Source organism: Xenopus laevis, chromosome 6S, assembly GCF_017654675.1.
Source record: "Xenopus laevis strain J_2021 chromosome 6S, Xenopus_laevis_v10.1, whole genome shotgun sequence".
Classification (NCBI taxonomy): domain Eukaryota; kingdom Metazoa; phylum Chordata; class Amphibia; order Anura; family Pipidae; genus Xenopus; species Xenopus laevis.
Window position 1 is genome coordinate 100501526 of NC_054382.1, and position 22826 is coordinate 100524351.

Below are 22826 nucleotides of genomic sequence, written 5' to 3' on the forward strand. Positions count from 1 at the left end.
AAAGTCATCAAAAGTCATTTACTTATAGACAAGATTACAGAGTACAGGAATGAACATAAACATATGGTTTGGACACCGTACAGTAAAATGACATTTAATTTTAGGGTGCATTTATAGGTTTAGAACATTTTTCTATATAACCTGGATTGCGCACGCCAATTAATCATGGAACTAGCCAATGCGAAGGGGAAAAAAACGCCAATGTATGTTCTACTAGCAGCCGTGATACACAGGGATCTAGTGCACACAGTGCCTAGAAGAGACATTTCAACTAAACCTTAGAGATGTCAGATTTAACATCTGGCATAAAACAGCATATTAGTGAGAATCTACTTCCAATGTTTCAGGATAACACTTTATTTATTAAATGCCTGTTAAACCCCGGGTGAGTTAACACAGCAATTTGGTAAGCGCAGCCCACCATTACATCAAATGGACACACACACACACATCGGGCAGCATTGTCAGGGCACAGTAATGCCACAAACTACATCAAGCACTAAACTCAGCTTTCCATTTGCTGTTGAAGACAATCATGGCAGCGAAAGAAAAACCTGACAGTTAGCAATGAATGTTTTCTGAAACACAGGGGGGGAAAAAAGGGGTAACCAACACTACTTAGAACCAAGTATAAAAATAATCTTACAATTGTACTCCCCAAAGAGATGTGAGCTACATGAAATAACATCATAGGGCTTAAAATTCACAGGAAAAGCGCAGCAGAAAATGTGCAATTTGCCTGGAAATTGGACCGCAGAGTATTTATTCAGCAGACTCGCTCATTATAACTGTGAGCAGGCACTGGCGTATTAATTAGGGATGCACCGAATCCACTATTTTGGATTTAGCCAAACCCCCGAATCCTTCACGAAAGAAAGATTCATCTGAATACCGAACCAAATCCTAATTTGCATATGCAAATTAGGGGTGGGAAGGGGAAAACATTTTTACTTCCTTGTTTTGTGACAAAAAGTCACATGATTTCCCTCCCCACCCCTAATTTGCATATGCAAATTAGGATTTGGATTCGGTTCGGCCAGAAAGAAGGATTCGGCCGAATCTGAATCCTGCTGAAAAAGGCCAAATCCTGGATTCGGTGCATCACTAGTATTATTGCCATTTTATCATGAACACAAAGTATTTATAACCGCTACAGAGGAGCTTGCCATTATCAGGAGCAGTTCTACTGAAACGCCAACACCAAAAGAGCAAGGGAACAAATGGCACAACTGTATCAATAAAATTTTAATGCTGCCTTAGTTATAAAAACATGTTTTTTTTCTTTTTCTTGTTTTAACATGCACCATAAAAATTGGTGCATACTCTCCCTGCTGTGAAAGAAACAGTTTCATAAAGTGATTGAACTTAAAAACCCAGCGAGTCCTATGGATGAATCCGGATCGGGAACTTCTCTGCAGAAATCTACAAGATTTGTTTAAATTACAAAATGGTCTCTTCCTCACTTTTTTTTTCCTCTGGATGTAGTGGTATCTTTTCCCATTAGCAAAACTGGAAGAGAAGAAGAATAAGAAGTAACATGCAGGAAATCTATTAATAATCTATGCATTGAAGAGTTAAATGAGAACTAAACCCTAAAAATTATTATGCTTAAAAATGTCATATTTTATATACTAAACGTATTGCACCAGCCTAAAGTGTCTGCTTCATAACAGCAGCAATGATCCAGGACTTCAATCTCGTCACAGGGGGTGACCATCTTGGAAAGTGTCTGTGACACTCACACATGCTCAGTGGGCTCTGAGCAGCTGTTGAGAAGCTAAGCTTAGGGGTCGTTCTAAATTATCAAGCAGAAAATTAGGTTTGTATGTAGCTGATGCTACAAGGTGGATTATTAAATTCTGATGTTAGATGCACTGGTTTCTGTGCTGCCATGTAGTAATTATCTGTATTAATTACTAATCAGCCTTATATTGTGACATTTCTATTATATGTGCACTGTATATTGCATGTCAGTCCCTAAGCTCAGTAAGTGACAGCAGCACAGAGCATGTGCAGTGAATCAGCAGAAAAGAAGATGGAGAGCTACTGGGGCATCTTTGGAGACACAGATCTTTACTGCTCAAGGGCTGTGGTTGCCTTGGGCTGGTACAGAAGCCTAAAACATAATGTATAACATTTCTAGCTACTTCTTTAGTTAAGTCTTAGTTCTCCTTTAACAACAGGGAGGCAAACTGCCACATCTCTGCGTGTAGCATTACACATATGGGAATAAATGTCCAGTTGATCCGACAGCACCAAACGTTCTGACACAGATAAGACTCTCCCCGGGGGCAAGCCTTACCTGGTTTTGTGTATTCCATGTGACAATTATTTGCAGCGCACTGAATATTGTTGCACGCTACAAAATAGTCTTACAATTTTAGCAAAGAAAGGCACAGACAAGTCTCTACATGTGTCTCCAAAATTTATGATGTGTTTAGCTACACTGGCAAATTAGAGTCGAGCTCCACTAACTGCTATGTTGAAAGCATTTTCACACAAAGCACAAATAAATGCTTATTTGTATATGAACAGTTGGGAAGTTATTGAATTAAAACAAATTGGCAATGTGTAAATAAGGATATACACAAAGTCTTAGCCGGTTTGATAAATGTTTTACAAAATAAACCTGAGTATGAAGAGATTATTCTTATGACAGTACAAATAACTAAAGAAATAACCATATATTCATCAGAAAGGACATGGATATAACTAGGGGAAAGATTTAAAGTTAAACCAGTATAAAACATAGCAAATAAGAACAAGAGAGCTTACCTTCCATCTGTTTCCACACTCGTTACAAAAGACAAATGTTGTCATTGGTTCATCAGCACTTCGGGTCTGAACCTATAACATCAAGTAGACAATAAAAATCCTCAATGATCAGTAATCAACCTTCAGCTGTAGTTACTACAAAACTGGAAACTCAAACTTTTAACCAAAGGCCTATATAACATAGTAAGTTGGGTTGAAAAAAAAGACACATGCATGAAGTTCAAACTTTTAACTCTATATATAACCTGCCTAACTGCCAGTTGATCCAGAGGAAGGAAAAAACCCATCTGAAGCCTCTCCAATTTGCCTCAGAGGGGGAAAAATTCCTTCCTGACTACAAAATGGCAATTGGACTAGTCCCTGGATCAACTTGTACTATGAGCTATCTCCCATAACCCTGTATTCCCTCACTTGTTAAAAAGCTATCCAACCGATTCTTAAATTTATCTAATGTATCAGCCTGTACCCAGAAGAGTAACTAGAGGGGGGCGGGCCCTGGTGCAGGACGCGCAGCCGGGCCCCCGCCCTCCTCCGTACACCCGGAAACTGTCCGGGATATGCGCAGCGGAGCGCGGACTGCCGGGGGGCCCTGAGGGGGTGCGGGCCCTGGCCCGCTCGCACCCCCTGCTCCCCCGGTAGTTCCGCCACTGCCTGTACCACTGATTCAGGTAGAGAATTCCACATCTTTACGGCTCTCAGTATAAAAAAACCCTTCCGAATATTCCTGTGAAACATAATAACCAATACTTAATTAAAGGCTGATCACAGAATAATAGTTGGATATAGTATTCTAAAACACGGATGGGCAGACTGGGGGCCCCAGGTTCTTCTTGACCAAATCTCAAGTCTATCTTGAGAGCAACTTGCTTTAAGTGGGATGCAGGTAGATGTAGTGAACATCATGTAGAGGGCTAAAAATTGCCCTGTCCTCGCTTACAACAAGCCTGTACAGCTAGAGGACAATACATCAGAGGTGGCCCTCCAATGGGTTCTGATATTTCCTGGAGATTATTATTTTTTTTTTGTTAATTATACAATTAATTCATTTGAATATACTCTGGCCTGCCAATGTGTGGTGCATTAGATCGACTCAGTCAATGTGAAAACCCTGCTGTAGAGCAACAACATAAACACAGAAAAATTGATTTTAGATGGATATTGAAACTTGAAAGTGGTTCATATCTACTGGCTGACTTACCTGAGTATAGGTGCAGTTCTTCTTTTTGCATTTCCCACAAGAGAACAGGTCAGTTTCTGTGCCTCCTGTCTTGGCCATCTGATGCTCTCGGATAGCCTCTTTGGTCAGGTTTTTCCGCATCTCTTTCAGTTCATCGCTAGCCATTTCCTACAAAACCAAAGAAGACAAATAATAGTAAACATGCAGCTTTTTTTAAAAAAAAAAAAAAAAAAAAAAAACACTTTTAGCCAATGCAGTGGATCTTGAGGTTATCTTTTGTATGTGTAAAGCTGACTGTTTTAAGGAAACCTTTAAAATAAGTGAATGTAAAAACTGATGAGCGCTATTCTAAGCACTTTAGTAATTTACATTCATTTTTTTTTAATTCAGGATATTAAATGATACATGCACTGTTAAATGGGTTGTTCACCATCCAAACACTTTTTCAGTTCAGTTGTTTTCAGGTTATTCGCCAAAAACAAGAACTTTCTTCAAATGCTTTCCATCTTTTACGGTTTTCCCAAAATTGAAGTTTAATGTTCCTTTGTCTCAGTGATCCAGGAGCATCTGAACTGTTAAATTTGCTACATTTAGTTGATACAATTAGTGGATACATTTCTCAGCAGTAACTGAGGAGTATTAGCAACTATTGTATCAATTCTAACAGCTGACTTTAATGGAACTCTGTGATTCTGTTCAGCAGGGACAAGGATAACAAGAGTCAGCATCCCCCCCCCCGTGAAAAAAAGTGTTTTAAGGTTAACAACCCCTTTGATATAAATGAATCCCGTTACAACAGCTCCACCTGCTGGTCAGTACAGTTCTACAGTCAGTGCTGGTAGAACATCAGAGCAGCCTCTTTCTATTTTCTGACAACTTCCTTGACTACTTGTTGGTCAGAAAGGCTGTACACTTACCAGGAGGTGGAGTTATTGTAACAAAATTCATTCATATTAAGAGAGCATGTATCCCTTAAAGGGGTTGTTTGTCTTCCAACACTTTTTTCAGTTCAGTTGGTTTCAGATTGTTCACCAGAATTAAAGACTTTTTCCAATTACTTTCTATTTTCTATGTGTGACAGTTTTTCTAATACTGAAGTGTAAAGTGTATTTTCATACCTTCTAAAGCAGCTCTGGAGGGAGGGGGTCGTCAACCCTGTAAACCAGGGGTGTCCAAACTACGGCCCGCGGGCCAAATGCGGCCCGTGATCCAATTTTAATTGGCCCGCAGAAGAGGAGCCGAAGTCACAGCAGCACGTCGCAGTGATTTTTTTAAACATTCTGTCACTCCCCCTCCCTCCCAGAAACCAGGCATGAAAAAAAGCTACAATGCTAAAAAAAAACCCGTTCTATCCTCTGGCTCAACTCCCCCTTCGATAGTTTTACAACTACGGTCTCCGTTACATACCAGCTCTCCTTCTGCAGCTGCCGGCTCCACCCTCCCTGCCAGAAACTAAAGGTGGACAGTAGGGCAGTAGGGCACTAACATACCATAATGGCTTCACATTTAATTTTGCCTGGATCCAGCAGCTTCATGAATATATACTTAATGGTTCGAATGAAACAATGTCAGGCTGATTGGTCGGCCCCCACACATTTTCATCTCACCAAATCTGGCCCTCGTTGTAAAAAATTTGGACACCCCTGCTGTAAACTGTTCTAAATTGATACATTTAGTTGATACATTTCTTATCTTTGTCCCTGCTGAGCAGAATCCCTAGGTTTCATTAAAGGCAGTTGTTAGAATTGATACAATGGTTATTACGGTAATACTTCAGTGATGCTGCTGAGAAATGTATCAATTATATGTTGCAAAATTGTAACAATTCAGAATCTGCGCCTGAATTACTGAGCTGCCAGTCTGAAACAACAGAGACACGAACATTAAACTTTAAAGGAAAACTATATCCCCAAAATGAACACTTAAGCAAAATATCATATTAAGCGGCATATTAAAGAATCTTACCAAACTGGAATATATATTTAAGTAAATATTACCCGTTTACATCTCTTGCCTTGAACCACCATTTTGTGATGGTCTGTGTGCTGCCTCAGAGATCACCTGACCAGAAATACTACAACTCTAACTGTAACAGGAAGAAGTGTGGAAGCAAAAGACACAACTCTGTCTGTTAATTGGCTCATGTGACCTAACATGTATAGTTTGTTTGGCATGTTTGTGTGCACAGTGAATTGTACGATCCCAGGGGGCTGTCCTTATTTTTTTAAAATGACATTTACGATTACCCAATGGCACATACTACTAGAAAAGTATATTATTATGAAAATGGTTTATTTACATGAAACAGGGCTTTACATGTGAACTGTTTTATGCAATATCTTTTTAGAGAGACCTACATTGTTTGGGGGGTATATTTTCAGATTTTGGAAAAATGGTAACAAATAAAAAATAGAAAGCAATTGGTAAAAGTCTTTATTTCTGGTGAAATCAACTGGAAAAAGTGTTGGAAGGTGAACAATCCCTTTAAAGGGATTATGTCATGATTTTTTATGGTGTAGTTTTTATTTCTTAATTACACTGCAAATAATTCACTCTCATGTAAAATTTAATTCCTAATCCAACAAGTGTATTTTTTTTTAGTTCTAATATTGGTGTGAAGGCAGCAATCTCAGGTCATTTTGCCTGGTCATGTGCTTTCAGAAAGAGCCAGCACTTCAGGATAGAACTGTTTTCTGGCAGGCTGTTTCTCCTACTCAATGTAACAATGTGTTGCAGTGGGACTTAGATTTTTACTATTGAGTGCTGCTCTTATATTTACCAGGGAGCGGTTATCTGGTTTCCTTCCCACTGTTCTGCTGATGGCGGGGAGGTGATATCACTACGACTTACAGTGCAGCAGTAAAGAGTGACTAAAGTTTATCAGAATACAAGTCACATTACTGGGGGCACCTGGGAAACTTGCAATATGTCTAGCCCCATGTCGGATTTCAAAATTAAGTTAAAAAAAAAAAAGTTTGCTCTTTTGAAAAACGGTGCATTTCAGTGCAGAAGTCTGCTGGAGCAGCACTATTAATTTTCCCATTACAGTATCCCTTTAATATCTCAGAATTAAAAAAAATGTAAATTGCAAAAGTTATATTGTAAAAATTTCTTAGAATGGCACCCATATCAATTTTACATTCATTTATTTTAAAAGGTTACTTATCCTTTGATGGACAGGTGCTTAACATTCAGAATTATGTGCAGCTCTCCCTATCGAGTGAATGGAGGCGTGTGGTAGATAATCAGTCTGAACACGGGGTTATGCTGTTATAGAGTAGCCTGGGACAGAGACAGACAGACAAATAAATGTGGCCTCTTTACAAAAGTTAAGCCTCTAGCTGGCTACAGGATGGGAGTAGAAAACCTATTTGCTGACCTAGATTTTCTTGCCAATTTTTATTGAATGGATGATATAGCAATGTTTTTGTTAGGAACTAAACAGGGCCTGCAAAAATATTGCACCTCAATGGGGAACTTGAATCTAAAGATTAATCACTCTGCAATAGAATTAAAGAACAGCAAGAAGGTAAAAATGCAGGAAGCCACTATCCCCACATACAAACCAACAGAGAATAACATGTAGAGACCCAAAGAACCCAGCTGCACGTTTACCAGTCCCTCATTATTGTAGTCCCTTATTATTGCTTTTTACATCATGGGAACATTTGTATCTAATCCCTGCTGGAAACAAAGCTCAAGGGACAACGCTGCTCAGTGTTCTACCACACAGGGACCAAAGTGGCCAGATTTCTTTATTAAAGGAACAGTTCAGTGTAAAAATAAAAACTGGGTAAATAGATAAGCTGTGCAAAATAAAAAAATGTTTCTAATATAGTTAGCCAAAAATGTAATGTATAAAGGCTGGTGTGACTGGATGTGTAACATAACAGAACACTACTTGCTGCTTTTCAGCTCTCTAACTCTGAGTTAGTCAGCAACTTTAAGGGGGACCAACGGGGACATAACTGTTCAGTGAGTTTGCAATTGATCCTTACATGCAGCACAGATTTAAAAGCAACAGTAATGACCCATGTGCCCCCCTCAAGTCTCTTAATTGGTTACTGCCTGGTAACCAATCAATGGAAACCAAGAGAGCTGAAAAGCAGGAAGTCGTGTTTTGGCTATTATGTTAGACATTCAGTCACTTCAGCCTTTACACATTACATTTTTGACTATCTATATTAGAAACATTATTTATTTAGTAAATCCTATTTACCAAGTTTTTATTTTTACACTGAACAATTCCTTTAACAAAAGGATTACAGTGTGCAGCATGTGTTTTCTTCTTTCTGCAGCTTCACTCATAGATCTGACGAATCGCAATACGTACCTCGGCCGTCATCCTTGCAAAAAAGTCAGGAGCAATGTTGCCACAAAGGACATTTCTTCTCAGGTTGGGATTTTTTGCATCCTTGAGGTTTGCAATTCTGCTCCGGATTCTGTTTTTGTATTTTGCTTCTGTGTTTTTGAATTCTTGGAAAACTGGTGCAAGGGATGTAAGGAATATCGCTGCATAGGTCTACATAGCAGCCAAGTGATGAAATTCATGGATCATTATGTCAAGTCCCTGTTGGCTTCTAGTTAGACGGATTGTGGTAAAACAGGAGGTTATTGGTCAAGCTGTGGACAGCCTTAGAATATAGCAGCTACTGCTAGGCTAAAAGTACAAGGTATACACTGGAAGCCAGTAAAGGGTTAAAATGAGGAGTATATTCAGGGGCAGATCTTTCTAGGGTCGAATTGAAAATTGGAATTTGAGTTTTTTATGGTCAAACTGTCAAATTCTACTAGGAAGATATTCAAATTCGATTCAAGTTTTTCAAAAACAAATTCGAATTTCAAAATGTATCATACACTGGCCCTTTAAGAACTCGAATTGGACTATTCGCCACCTAAAACCTGCCGAATTGTTGTTTACGTCAATGGGAGACATCCAGGGATCAATTTGGAGTTCTTTGCAGCCTTCCTGACATTCAAGTTTATTTTAGAGAAGAAACTCGAATCGAGTTTTCGGGTCGATTTTATTTGATTTTTGAAAAATTAGATTTTTATAATAAATTTCATTAAAAAAAAAAAACACATGAATTCGAAATTCGACCCTTGATAAATGTGCCTCTATCAATGTGAACCTTGTATGTAAAATCAATATTATAGGCAACACACTGTACTAGGAATAGCAGGCATAGCTCTTATAGCAGCTTATGACATAGCCTTTCAAAACCCTTCCTGTAATAAAATAAGGTAGTGCTGTGAAGTACAATGGCTGTAATTTGAATTGAAAATGAAATAAAGGATATCATCCTCGATCTGAGCACCAAGTTCATCAACATTAGCACCAATGGCAATGTGGTCATCTGAAAATACAAACGGCAAAGGTTAATCAAGCATGGGGCAAATTCTGCTTTATAGTGCAGGGGAATTAGAGCACAAGTGCTGTACTGCATGGTTCATAAAGTCAGTCAGAATAATGAAGCACAAATCCACCACACAGAACAGCACAGACGGGATACCGTCATGGGAAAACGTTTTTTTCAAAATGCATCAGTTAATAGTGTTGCTCCATCAGAATTCTGCACTGAAATCTGTTTCTCAAAAGAGCAAACAGATTTTTTTATAGTTAATTTTGAAATCTGACATAGGGCTAGACATATTGTCAGTTTCCCAGCTGCCCCCAGTCATCTGACCTGTCACTCTTTACTGCCCCCCTCCCCAGCAGCCTAACAACAGAACAATGGGAAGGTACAGATGGCAGCTCCCTAACAAAAGATAGCAGCTGTCTGGTAGATCTAAGAACAGCACTCAATAGTAAAATCCAGGTCCCACTGTGACACATTCACAGTTATATTGAGTAGGAGAAACAACAGCCTGCTAGAAAGCAGTTCCATCCTAAAGTGCTGGATCATTCTGAAAGCACACTTGCTGGTTCAGGGATGAAATGTTATATTGTAGAGTGATTTGCAGTGTAAATGGTGTAGTTCTGAGTGGGTCCCTAAGCTCAGTACATGACAGCACAGAGCATGTGCAGTGAATTAGCAGAAATTAAAATGGGGAGCTACTGGGGTATCTTTGGAGGCACCGATCTTTGCTGATAAAAGGCTGTGGTTGCCTTGGGCTGGTACAGAAGTCCAAAAAATAATGTACAACAATTCTAGCTACTTCTTTAGCTAAGCTTTAGTTCTCCTTTAAGAATAAATAATTAAATATGACAAAAACAAACTTTAATATTGGAAGTACACAACTCACATCACAAAATTCATGATCATTTTTGTTGTGCCTAAACTCACCTCCTGTTTTTAGTGCTGCAGCCAGTAGCTCTCGACATTTAATTCTTACTGAATCTGAAGTAATGGGTGCTTTGGGAAAAGAAGTAATGAAACCATCGGAAGGAGCAGGAAATTCATCCTTCTGGGCAGCAAAATTTGTGCTGGAACTGCTGGAAATTAAACAATGTCAATTCCCATAGTATTCTAGAACATGGATTTGGAACAGGACATAAGATATCTAGAACAGAGAAGAACAGCAGATTACCAAGGTTCGTGTGGGAAAACTGGACAAACAAATAGCATATTGGTCAATGCTGCATATGGACGGGAGAAGGAAAAGAAACAATTTTACTAAAAAAGCTGGAAGCCCATTTCTTGTTTTTCAAGAGTCAGATAATGTGAACACTGGCTATCCCAAAGGATTTCTCAAGATATCCCCAGCAGTTACATTTTCCAAGCTTGATTCATAAACTTTAATTCCATTAAAGGGATACTGTCGTGGGAAAAATTTTTTTTTACAAAATGTATCAGTTAATAGTGCTACTACAGCAGAATCCTGCATTGAAATCAGTTTTTCAAAATAAGAAATGGATTTTTTTATATCTAATTTTAAAATTTGCTATGGGGCTAGACATTTTGACATTTCCCAGCTGCCCTCAGGTCATGTGACTTGTGCTCTGATAAACTTCAGTCACACTTTACTGCTGCACTGCAAGTTGGAGTGATGTCATTACCCCTCCCTCCTACAAGCTGCTGTAATGTAAATAGAGCCTTGTCTGCTGAGCCTGTCAATTGAACAATAGGCAGGAATCAAGATAAGCTCCCACTGACACCACTTCAGAAGGACTGAAATAAGATAGTCCTGTGATCACTGCCCCCACTTACGTTTCAAAAATAAATATATATATATACACACACACACACACACTTCATTTTGGGCACTGGAAAAAATATTTTATATAGATAGTTTATTTATATTTGTTTACACAAAAATGAAACACAGGAGTACACTCCCAGGACTGATGACAGGGAATAGAAAAAAGGATAAAATAAGGACATTGACTTGAAAATCAGGAAAACTTAAGAGGAAGTCTAGGAAGGGTTAAAATAGCTCAGGAGAAAGGAGGCAGTAAGTAGTTAATGAAAAAAGAAGTATTGCAGGTAGGAAAGGAGCGCAGTGTGTGTGAGGTGGATAGCAGAGGGAACTCACAGCTCCTTTACCTCATCTAGTAACCAGTAAAACTAACTAGGAAGGCAGCAAGGAGAGAAAGTTCCCCTCCAAAGGAAAGCAGAGAACAAACTTACAGAATGGCAGGAGCTTTGATAGTGTCTGTGGGAGGAGGGGCTGTTAGTGCAGCTGTAGAGCAGGACGTAGGAAAGTGAAAGTAATTGGTTCCCTGCAACCATGTGACCTCTCTCCTCCAGACATCACAGGCATGGGCAGAGAGGGGAGGGGGAGTGTACAGCTGGATTCTCATGTCGTAGTGCGACTTGGCTTTTCATTACAGAGTGGCTGCCTCCAAGCACACAGGTAATGCTGTGCCTGCTGTTAGAGCAGCACAGGATGAATGTGTAATGAGCAGAAATGGAAGCCCCCATGACAAAATACAAACTAAAATAACTTATGCATGGATTTGTGGATTAACATTTTATTTGCCAGACAGTGTTTATGGATGTGTGTTTTTTATAAAAATGCAAAAAAAAAAAAAAAGTTTAAAATGACGACAGATTCCCTTTAAGATGACCAAAAACAATAGAAGGGGACATTGCAACTGGCATGACTGACAAAGTGAAGAAAATGTCATCAATTCATAAAACCTCCCACACTTGCACTGTGTTAAATGCAATTCTGGTTCTTTTTCTGCAACTTTGTTAATTGGCTCCCTAACATCTTGTTGCTTCAACTAAAAGTGCTCCTGCCACATAATCCTATAGAGAAATCTGCACTTTAAAAGACCCATTTATCAAAGGTCCAATTTCGAATTCACGTGATTTTTTTTTACTCTAACAAATTGGAATATACTCGAAATACGATTGGGAGGTTATTTCAGATAAAAAAAATCTAATATCTATAACTCGAAAGAATATTACTGACCCAAAAACTCAAATCGAATTAGACTAAACTCAAAGAATTTTTTCTCCGAAAAAAACTTGAATGTCAGGAAGGCTATTAACATCTTCAAATGGGTCATGGACCTCTCCCATCAACTTATACATGAACTTTAAGGTGACAACCTATCGAATTTGAATTATTCAGAGGGTAAAGGCTGGATAAATCTCAAAATTCTAATAGAGTTTGGATTATTCCCAAGGCGAATTAGTGAGTTTTGAACAAAAATACAATTCAAAATCCGAATTTCCTTTAATACGATATCTTTCCTTACTGCTAACTTCAAATTCATGTCAAATGGAATTGAACAGAATCTCATCATAAGAGCTCTGACACCTTTCCTGAAGAATTCAGCTGACTGAAAGGACATATGACATATGAGCACCGGAAAAGGTAAGATGGAAAAGCGGTGCTACTTTTTTTTTATATCGGGGTCAGTGGATTTTATTTTTTTATCTAAAATGACCATAAACCTGGGGAATAAAATTTAGCAAATTAAATTATTCAGGGCTTGGGGGGGGGGGTAAGATATTGGTACCCCCTATTGAATAAGGCTTTTGTTGTTCTAGAACAGTTAAGGCTGAGGAATTATCCACAGACAAACACTTGTAAAAACAAACAATAAAATATTTGAATATGATATTATACTTCTCTTCTTTGGGTTCTGGGCTATTTTGTGCAGGAGCTGGTTGATCTTTTTTCTTTTCCTCCATGTCAGCAGATGGTCCATCTGAAGACAGAAGTAAATTAATAATTTAGAAATGAGTTGGGAGAGATGATACACTAAACAGCTTGCCTGAGCCAACTAGGTGGTTAAAATGTTGTCGTGGATAGAGTTGTAGTAACCAGTTCTTATTACAACTCGATGTTCCTTGTTATCCACTACTTGGATCAGCTACCGGCAAGCTATCACTAAGGCAGATTCAAACATGAGGCTAACTAGTCCCAAAAAAGTGGAGGTAGGTGGTCTCAGTGGAGTTACCAGCAAGCTTGCAATGAGGTTGGATAACTTGGAAAAGCATGGTGCATACCACCAGCCCATCAATCTCTTACTAACCCTTAGTAATTTGGGTCCACACTAGTTAAGATACGACTACGGGGAGAATCATACGGAATCAGCCAGGATGAATATCCGAGACTAGAAAGGGATAGATGGGCTGGTTAAATCTTTTTGATCTGGGAATCCACCAGGTAATTTGCAGCAAAGTACCTAGGTGAATTTTACAGAATCTATACCAGGAAGTAGCAGTGGCTGAGTGGCCTAGGAAAGGTTGGGAAAGCCTGGAGTTTTCCCTGCAGTTTGCAACAATCAAATAAAGAAGGCATAACAGTAAGGGGGAAGATAAAAAATAAAAAGGGCAGGAGTTGGGCAAAACAGAATACTTGGGCGGAAAGCTATAGAAAAGAGCAAATCAAAAAGGGGCAAGTAGAGAAGGGGGATAGGTAAGGTTATAGGGAAGAGTAGAGTTATGTTACAAAGGGAACACAGCAAAAACAAAAACCTTCATTTTCTGCATAAACAGGCTCCACAGATTAAAAAGAAACCAGATAACTCTGATAAACCATTTTCCAAGGCTCACCCAGTCATGCAACCCCCATTGTGGGGAGATGGATTCCGAGACTTGAAGTCCTTTTGCTTTCCATAGTGGGTGGTGTGCAGAAATGCAGAGGACTTAAGTAGAATGCCACACAGAGGATTCTGGACTGCGGGCAGTACCTCTCTAGACCAATACCTAGATTATCATAATTCTATCCTGACTCAGACTAAGGAGCTGGGGAACTGGTACCTGGCAGCCTATCAATCTGTGTATCCAAGTATGTCTGTGTAAAAAAAATAATAATACACCCAACGGAATGTCAAAAAGGGGGCATATTTTCCCATTTAAATTGGAAAATAAATTTTATTCCACGACCTGGATGCTTTACCAAACTTTGCTTGGGTGTAGATAGTGTCAAGAAGTGACATTTATTTGTTTTCAGGCTGATATAACACACTACGTATACCCAAAGGTTAACTCAACTTGTGTATTCACTATGACAAGCACATTTACTTTACAAACCAAAAAAGTCTTCACAGTAAAAGAAATTAAATCAGAGTAGTGTCAATCTAAGTTATATTACAACACTTCTTCTGCAAGCAGATTAAAAACTTTACATGTGAAAACTTCCCAGTTTGGCTATACAAGTGGGACAAAAATTTCTCTTACTCTAGTTGTACTTCAGATTGCTTATTCAATGTTGAAAAACAATAATTAGACTCCGGTTTATTTGGAATATCTTTCATTCCTACTGCAGGCTGGGAATGTCGAGGAGGTGCACATGATTCATAAAAATAGAAACTTTACATGCATACATAAAAGCATTTTTTCCCACTTAGCATTTAAAAAACATAACAATAAGTACATACACTCCCCTATTTCCCTAGACCATTACATATTCTTTTACCTAACAGTTTTTTCCAGGACTTGATGAGAGCCTTGGCTAGTGAAGTCACGTCTTCTTCCCCACTTTGCTTACGGATGGCATTCACAGACATTCCAATTCGGGTGGACTGAATAGAAAACCAGAAATGTTAATACAGGTGCAGATGTATCATTGGTATTTACTAGAGGTTTCTCAGAAACAAACTGGACCATTACTAAACTGTAAGAATGGGAAAAGAAAGTGAAACTGTTAAATCAACTCATGAAACAGCCTCTGTTATTGCTCTGCCTGTCCACAACATACAAAGCAGCTGATTGCAATGCACTAGAAATAAATCCTTGCTTCTTCATATTCACACCAGCATATTTTAAATATCTGTGCAAACCCTTACTATTTGCATTACATCCATGCCATACATTGATGCATGATCCAGCCTAAATTTAAAAAAAAAAAATCATAAGCCTGCAAAGCCTCACAAATCTGGATTCCTATCAACCTGGTATTTTATTTTGACTGATCTATCACATATAAATATGCAGGTATGAAATCTATTATTCAGAATGCTCGGGACCTGGGGCTTTCCAGATAATGGATCTTTCCGTTATTTAAATGTTCATACTTTGTCTACTAGAAAATAGGGATGCACCAAATCCAGGATTCGGTTCAGGATTAGGGCAGGATTTGTCTTTTTTTTAGCAGAATTCTGATTCGGCTGAATCCTTCTGGACAGCCGAACTGAACCCAAATTTGCATATGCAAATTAGGGTAGGGAGGGAAACCGCGTGACTTTTTGTCACAAAACAAGGAAGTAAAAAATTTTCCCCTTCCCACCCCTAATTTGCATAAGCAAATTAGGATTCTGATTCAGTTTGGTATTTGGCTGAATCTTAAAATCCAAAATAGTGGATTCGGTGCATCCCTACTAGAAAATCATGTAAACATTAAATAAACCCAATAGATTTGTTTTGCATCAAACACAAGGTACTGTTTTATTATTACAGAGAAAAAGGAAATTATTTTAAAAATTTGGGTTATTTAGATACAATGGAGTCTATGGTAGACTGCCTTTTGGATAATGGATTTCCAGCTAACAGATCCCATACCTATACTAGTGTGCCTCTGAATAGAACTCACAATGTTATATAAAAAGTCATTACAATGAACAAAAATGGCAACCAGACAGAAATAAATACAAGGTAGTATTATAATAGAAATACAAAGACCACTGAAAAGTTTCTTAGATTCGGCATGTAAGAAAGGGATTATATGCCCTAAGGGCAAACCTATAGTTTATCACTAAACAGCTGAATTTACAATTTGTAACCTGAAAAAATACCCCAAACAACTTCTTCTTCAATTTAAGTATAAGGTTTGCCACAAACTTAACCTAGAAGAACTGATTTTGTAGAGTATTCTTGAACTGTTAGTTACAGGCAGATTCTTTGCTTTGATTTGTACTAGTTATTTATATTGTTTCTCAAAAGCACCTGTTTTTACAAAGAAAACACTTGACTCCCAAATGCAGCCCTGTTGTCATACAAAGAAGCAGCTGTTGTAGGCATCAGAAGAAAAATCAACATCAGTGTGCGATCCTTCCTCATGTGTAACAGGTGCCAATCTACTACACTGTCGAGACCTTCCTTGCATTTTGCGGGAAAAGAAGAAAATCTAATGAAATATTCTCCTGTCACTGGAGTGAGACATTACAACAGCTCTGTTTTTGGAAGTGCGAAAGGTATGGGACCTGTTATCCAGAATGCTCAGGACCTGGGGCTTTCCGGATAACGGTTCTTTCTGTAGTTTGAATCTTCATACCTTAAAGGGATACTGTCACGGGAAAACTTGTTTTTTTCAAAACGCATAAGTTAATAGTGCTACTCCAGCAGACTTCTGAACTGAAATCCAATTTGGCTTTCCTTTTACTATTGAGTGTTGTTCTACCAGGCAGCTGTTATCTTGTGTAAGATGTTATCTGGTTACCTTCCCATTGTTCTGTTGTTAGGCTGCTGGGGGGAAAGGGAAGGGGGTTGATATCGGTCCAACTTGCAGTATAGCAGTAAAGAGTGACTGAAGAAGTTTATCGGAGCACAAGTCACATGACTGGGGCAGCTGGGAAACAAAAAAAACCTGTTTGCTCTTTTGAAAAATGGATTTCAGTGCAGAATTTTGCTGGAGTAGCACTATTAACTGATGCTTTTTGAAAAAAAAATTTTTTCCCACGACAGTATCCCTTTAAGTCTACTAGAAAATCATGTAAACATTAAATAAACCCAATTGGCTGGTTTTGCTTCCAATATGGATTAATTATATCTTAGTTGGATCAAGTACAAGGCACTGTTTTATTAATACAGAGAGAAATCATTTAAAAAATTTCGATTATTTGCACAAAAAGTGGGAGAAGGACGGGTTTCCAGATAAAGAATCCCATACCTGTACTTATTTGAAGCTAATCCAGATCTGGGTGCAACTGTACATGCTCCCTGTGCTTGTTAAAGAATAGTCAGCTTCACACCATGGAGTATATTTATCAAAAAGTGAAGTTAGATATCACCACAGTCCACTAGAGTGAAATATCGCCCACTCCATTAAAGGCGTATTTATCAAAGGGTGAACTTTCAACCTTTGATAAATACGCCTCTAAAAATCCCAACAACAAATAGGTTTATTTGTGTACCTGAAGCAGCTCCAATGTCATCGGAAGGTTTTTAAGTTCTTTCAATAAATCCAGAGCTCCTACCTGCAAAAAAGAGCAGAATCCATAATGAGTGACAATTATTAAGGACAGGATTGTCTATGATATGCAAAGGAGTTTCCATATACACAAACTATTAACGTTTCACTTGCATAAACCAATGCACCATATAGTAATTTAGTTTTCTGAAAAACTCTTGTCCTACTATATTCAACTGAAATGTAACGAACGGCTCCACTCTATATTGTGGTTTTCTGTTCTACTTGCAACTGCAAGAACATCCTAGAGTAAGAACGAAGCTGCAGGGTACCGGTTATTCCCAAAAAACAAGAGTTCTGGGGATGGAATGTTTGTAAAAGTGAGCTTCTCATTCTTGAACTGAAGGATCTCGCTCCAACATCTTTATATTACCGGCCAGAACACATAGAACAGGGAGCTTATATCAACCCTTTATTTAGGACATTGATCGGAGACACGGAACGTATATTTTTGCTTCTTTAATAGGGAAGAATACGCCTAACAATACCTTTACTAAAAAAAATAACATAATAATAGAACAAAAAGCTGTTCCGCCAAGAAGCAGCTCATTATACAGAGGTCTTATTCATTTGCCCTGACTTGCTTCATCAGTTTCTGTTCCCCAAAAGTGAAACACTGAAGTGACGGTGGTTTCATTATGTTCAGTGCAAGGAATAAAACAAAATATTCATGAGGATGAAGAGAGCAGGTTTTCAGGCCCTAAGTTCCTACATTTCCATTGTATGGGGGCGTGTGCTTCGGAGGCCATTGGTTTTTAAAGCTACAGGGGAATATTATCTAGTGGGAAAAGAAAGACTTGCACGAAAGGACGCTGGGAATTGTAGTTCCCGGTCACACTTGCAGCCCGAGTATTAGCAGTTACACACACACGCGAGATGGGTGCATAACAATGGTGACACCCCTTTCCAGCTTCCACGCACCGTGTTTTTCTTCTGCACCATCCGATCCATCTTCTTGGCGATACGAATGATCTCATCCCCGGTCGAACTCATATTTCCGATGACTCGCGGTACCGATAATGCCCACACTCAGCCTCAGTCAGTGAAGCAAAAAAAATAGGCGGAGGAACCGCGCTAACACCGCCCCAACCCTAATAATTTCCCGCTTGCCGCTCAGCACAGCACCATCTAAAAGCTTTTGCCAGAACCGGAAGCTGAGTGAGAACAGACGGAAGTAGTGTTGTGTCTACTGTCGCTACACCTCTGGCGTGACTTCCAGACCGGAAGTGACGCTTCGACACGCATATGGCGTCCAACACAGTTACAGAAGCTCTGTTCAAGCCACATCATTTTATCTGAATAGAATTGCCTATGATATAAAAGCCTGCATTCATTTGTGTATTTGAATATGTGTCAGGGGGTGCATGACTGTACCGTGAAAGAGGAAGGCAAAGCGTGTGTTTTGAAGAGGTTTCCAAATACTAATACTGTAATTAGAAACGTGAGCTGATTGAGCAGCAGCACTTTCACCTCCAACCATTAGGTGGCGCTACATTGCTCATATGACACTATGAAAAACCCCCTTGCACTATGTTAAATATATACGGACATCACCAAAAATAACCCTTTTAATTATCTATCATAACATTGTACTTGAATGCTAGTTGTAATTTTGCCATAAAAGAATTTGCCGGACGCTTTTACATTACCTTTCTTACCCCCATGTTCCTCTATGAGAGGGCTGCCATATTTGTGCAGCAGGAGTCCGTTAGCATTAGAAACTCTTAACGGACAGGTTAAAGGAGAAGGAAACCTTGTTGAAAAAAAAAAAAACTGTACCCCCCACCCCACGTAAGGTTGCCACCTGGCTAGTATTTTATTTATAAATATATAGGAAGGCAGGTATTTTTTTCCAGAAAAGGTGGTAACCTTAGCTAACCCCACGTAGAACCCCCCCCCCCCCCGGGGAAATGCCCCATACTTTATATTCTGGCAGCGTGGTATCTGGATTTTTTTATTTTTGGATCGTTCAGTGCTCTTTTTGGTTTGTACTCTTTATAATCAGAACTTTAAATATATTCAATGTCATAGTTTTAGAGTTTGTGAATTTAATTGTTGTTTCAAAAACCTCTAAAATCTGACCTATAATAAATAAGCCTCCGAGTTATCTAATTTGCCATGTACTGTACATCAGAGGTCAGCTCCAGTGCTTGAGGTGGGATGATGACGTGAGCCTAAGATATGCAATTTCAGAAATAAAAAAAAAAAAAATAGTACTGAATGAAAAAGTATGGTTACGCTGCTAGCAAGCACTTGTCTGATTGAAGGTGTAGTAAGGATGCACTGAATCCCAGACTTTGCATCGGAATTGGCCAAAACCAGATGTGCATCGGCTATTTTCCCACACGCAGCAGCACTGAGGGTTAGGATTCGATTCTGTATGTGGCTGAATGCATTAATTGGGGAAAATACAAAACGGGTAGTTTTGGTGCAGCACCCCTATAGTTTTCAATGATGAATTTAGAGCTTTACATTTCCCCAATGATCACTGCTAGACATTTAAGACAAAATACAACCTTTTTAATGATAACATTGCTTTATAAAATCAAGTGTTTTGTATAGTAGTATAATACACAAAAGCCATGAATATCCTGTAAATTATATCCTTATAAACGGTGAGTTCTGATGTCATCAGTTATAAACGGTGAGTTCTGATGTCATTTCTGTCACGACTCACCGAAACTTGTGTATTATAATAAATAAAGTACCCCCAGTTGTAAAATATGAGGATATTAGAAGTTACCTCGGAGTTTCCTGACCTGTATAAAAACACTCGGCCTTCGGCCTCGTGTTTTTATATGGTCATGAAACTCCTCGGTAACTTATAATATCCTTATATTTTACAAAAGGGGGTACTTTATTCACTATATATATTACAGTATGATGTATGACTTTTTTTCATACATATATAACTTCCCAAGATGCCCTACTTTGCACAGAACACATTTACTACAGGTATGGGATCCATTATCTGGAAACCCATTATCCATAAAAGCTCTGAATTACGTAAAGGCCATCTCCCATAGACTCCATTTTATCAAAAAGAATCCAGATTTTTAAAAATGATTACCTTTTTCTCTGTAATAATAAAACAGTACCTTGTACTTGATCCAAACTAATATACAATTAATCCTTATTGGAAGCAGAACCAGTCTATTGGGTTTATTTAATGTTGACATGATTTGCTAGTAGACGTAAGATATGAATATCCAAATTGCAGAAAGATCCATTATCCAGAAAGCCCCAGGTCCCGACCATTCTGGATAATAAATCCCATACCTGTACAACAAAGTTGCATGCAAACAGTGAAATATTTTCTCAGTAACAGCACTACTTGACAAACCGGTTTATTGTGTTGGCTCTAGCAGTAAGGGTGACAGGTTTACACTGTTTACTATGAAAATAGAAGGTACTGTTAGCAAGCACTGAACAACATCGGAATACATGTCCTTTAACAAACATAAATGAAAGGATTAACATTTTACTGTAACCAAATCAATGGCTAGATTACATAAACCTTATCCGGTCTGGATCATGAGTCAACCAGTGCTACCCATGAGGCACCTGGAAAGGCCATCTAAGCATGTTGTCAATCATCTCAAGGATGCCACAAATGACATCAGGATACTCTAATATTAGCACAAATGGAAAATGAACCATAATCACCAAAGATGTTTCAACCATTGGTTAAAACAAGATCATATTTAAGAACATTCAGACAAGAACATTAACACGGATGTCACTACTTCAGAGCTGACTGAGCCACTACAGGAGTTTTAAATATGCTCCTATGGCTTTGCTCCCATTACCATACTCGACAAAAAATATTTTCGCTTCCTCATCCCCAGACCATCTGGAGCCTCAATGGGGCGGATCAGCCCTGAAACGATCCCTTTCTTGACATATTTGCATCGAAGGCCCAAAACTGAAGCACATAAGTATCTTCCAAGAAAGCATGCTATATCTCATATTAGAATTTCTGTAGCAAAGACACTTCATTATAGAAAAAAACATTTTAAAGACTAATTATTTTTGACATTTATGAAGCCCTTTCAGTTTTTATAATGTTACTAGCACTTTGAATTTAAAGTGTGGCGATGAGATGTAGTGCTTTTTAAGCAACAATGCTCAACAGTGTATTATGTTACTTCTTACATTAAAAAGCCATTCCACAAGCATTTTTTCATTTGGATTTGTGTAATGGAAACAAGAATATACAAATTTGTAATGCGTTATTTTCCCTAGTTTCTATGATGTTGTTAGTGGCTCGGTTTATATTTTAAAATTACATAAGCTGTTTTAGAGTGGTACAGCCTTCCTTATCCCATTCTATAGACCTTTCAAGAAAGCAGCAAAGGAATATGGCTTTGTGGATAAGGGAAAGGGGAGTGTGACCACCTGAGTTATACTGTATATTCACAATTGCTCATAGCCTGACCAAATGGATACCATTAAGCTAAGCAATATATTTGTCTGACTTGAACACAATTCTGCAGAAAAGTATAGTGGTCCTTTGAGGAAAATCTAAAGCTTAAAAAAAGTAAAAAATGCTACAGATTATGCTTTGGGTTTTACTAGCCCATAGTGACCCTTTAGACATGTGCCTCTGGTGTTCATATCAATTTTTGATATGTAAATGTTCAAATGCCTAGGTGCAGGATATATAATAACGTTGGAATAAACATCACTTAGATAGACCTAGAGTGCGGTTTGTTTGTTATTTTTGTTTATATATATATATACACACACACACACACACACACACACATACATACAAGAGGTCCTCTGCACTCATTAGCAATATATTTCAGACATTGAGACATTTTGTGCATACCCTTTAAAACAAAGCAGGGATTGTTTGTCCATATATTGCAATATATTTAAACTGGCCAACTACATTAGTTATCCCATATCTGGCCAGTCCTAAACTCAGAGTGTATCTGATTCATTAAGAATTCTATTGCTTCATTCTACATTTTACACAGGGACTAAGTTTTATCTGCAACTTACTTGCTGCTTTCAAAGTAAAACTCCCAAACTTGGCTGCCCTTTTATTAGACACCAGTGGGATCACCTGACTATAGCTGGGAAGGGTGGGAGCTACAACATTGAGGTGGCCACCGCTCCTGTATAAAATAACAAACAAGGAAAACAATTTGGGGCAGGCCTAGCTGCTCAGTATTTTTGATAACATGGTTAGTGACACAGACTAGGGACATATGAGAATGAAAGACTATTCCCCTCTTATATCTTTGACAAATAAACAAGCAGCTCAAAATCGGTTACATGCAAATTAGACTAAGTTGCATTAGCAAGAATTGAAAAGCCAACTGAAACACTCTCA

At 38.5% G+C, this 22826-nt stretch overlaps 1 protein-coding gene across 1 annotated transcript; it reads right to left on the reverse strand.

The window, feature by feature from the left end:
• On the reverse strand, window positions 1-18718 carry tcea1.S (transcription elongation factor A (SII), 1 S homeolog; the record flags this gene model as incomplete). Its single annotated transcript, NM_001088124.1, is given in 11 exon segments — window positions 1-903; window positions 995-1509; window positions 2776-2847; window positions 3974-4120; window positions 8286-8440; window positions 9253-9309; window positions 10240-10388; window positions 12977-13058; window positions 14774-14879; window positions 17427-17489; window positions 18404-18718. Coding segments are annotated over 10 exon segments (912 nt in total). The 3' UTR covers window positions 1-903; window positions 995-1500.
• Window positions 18719-22826: the final 4108 nt, after the last annotated feature.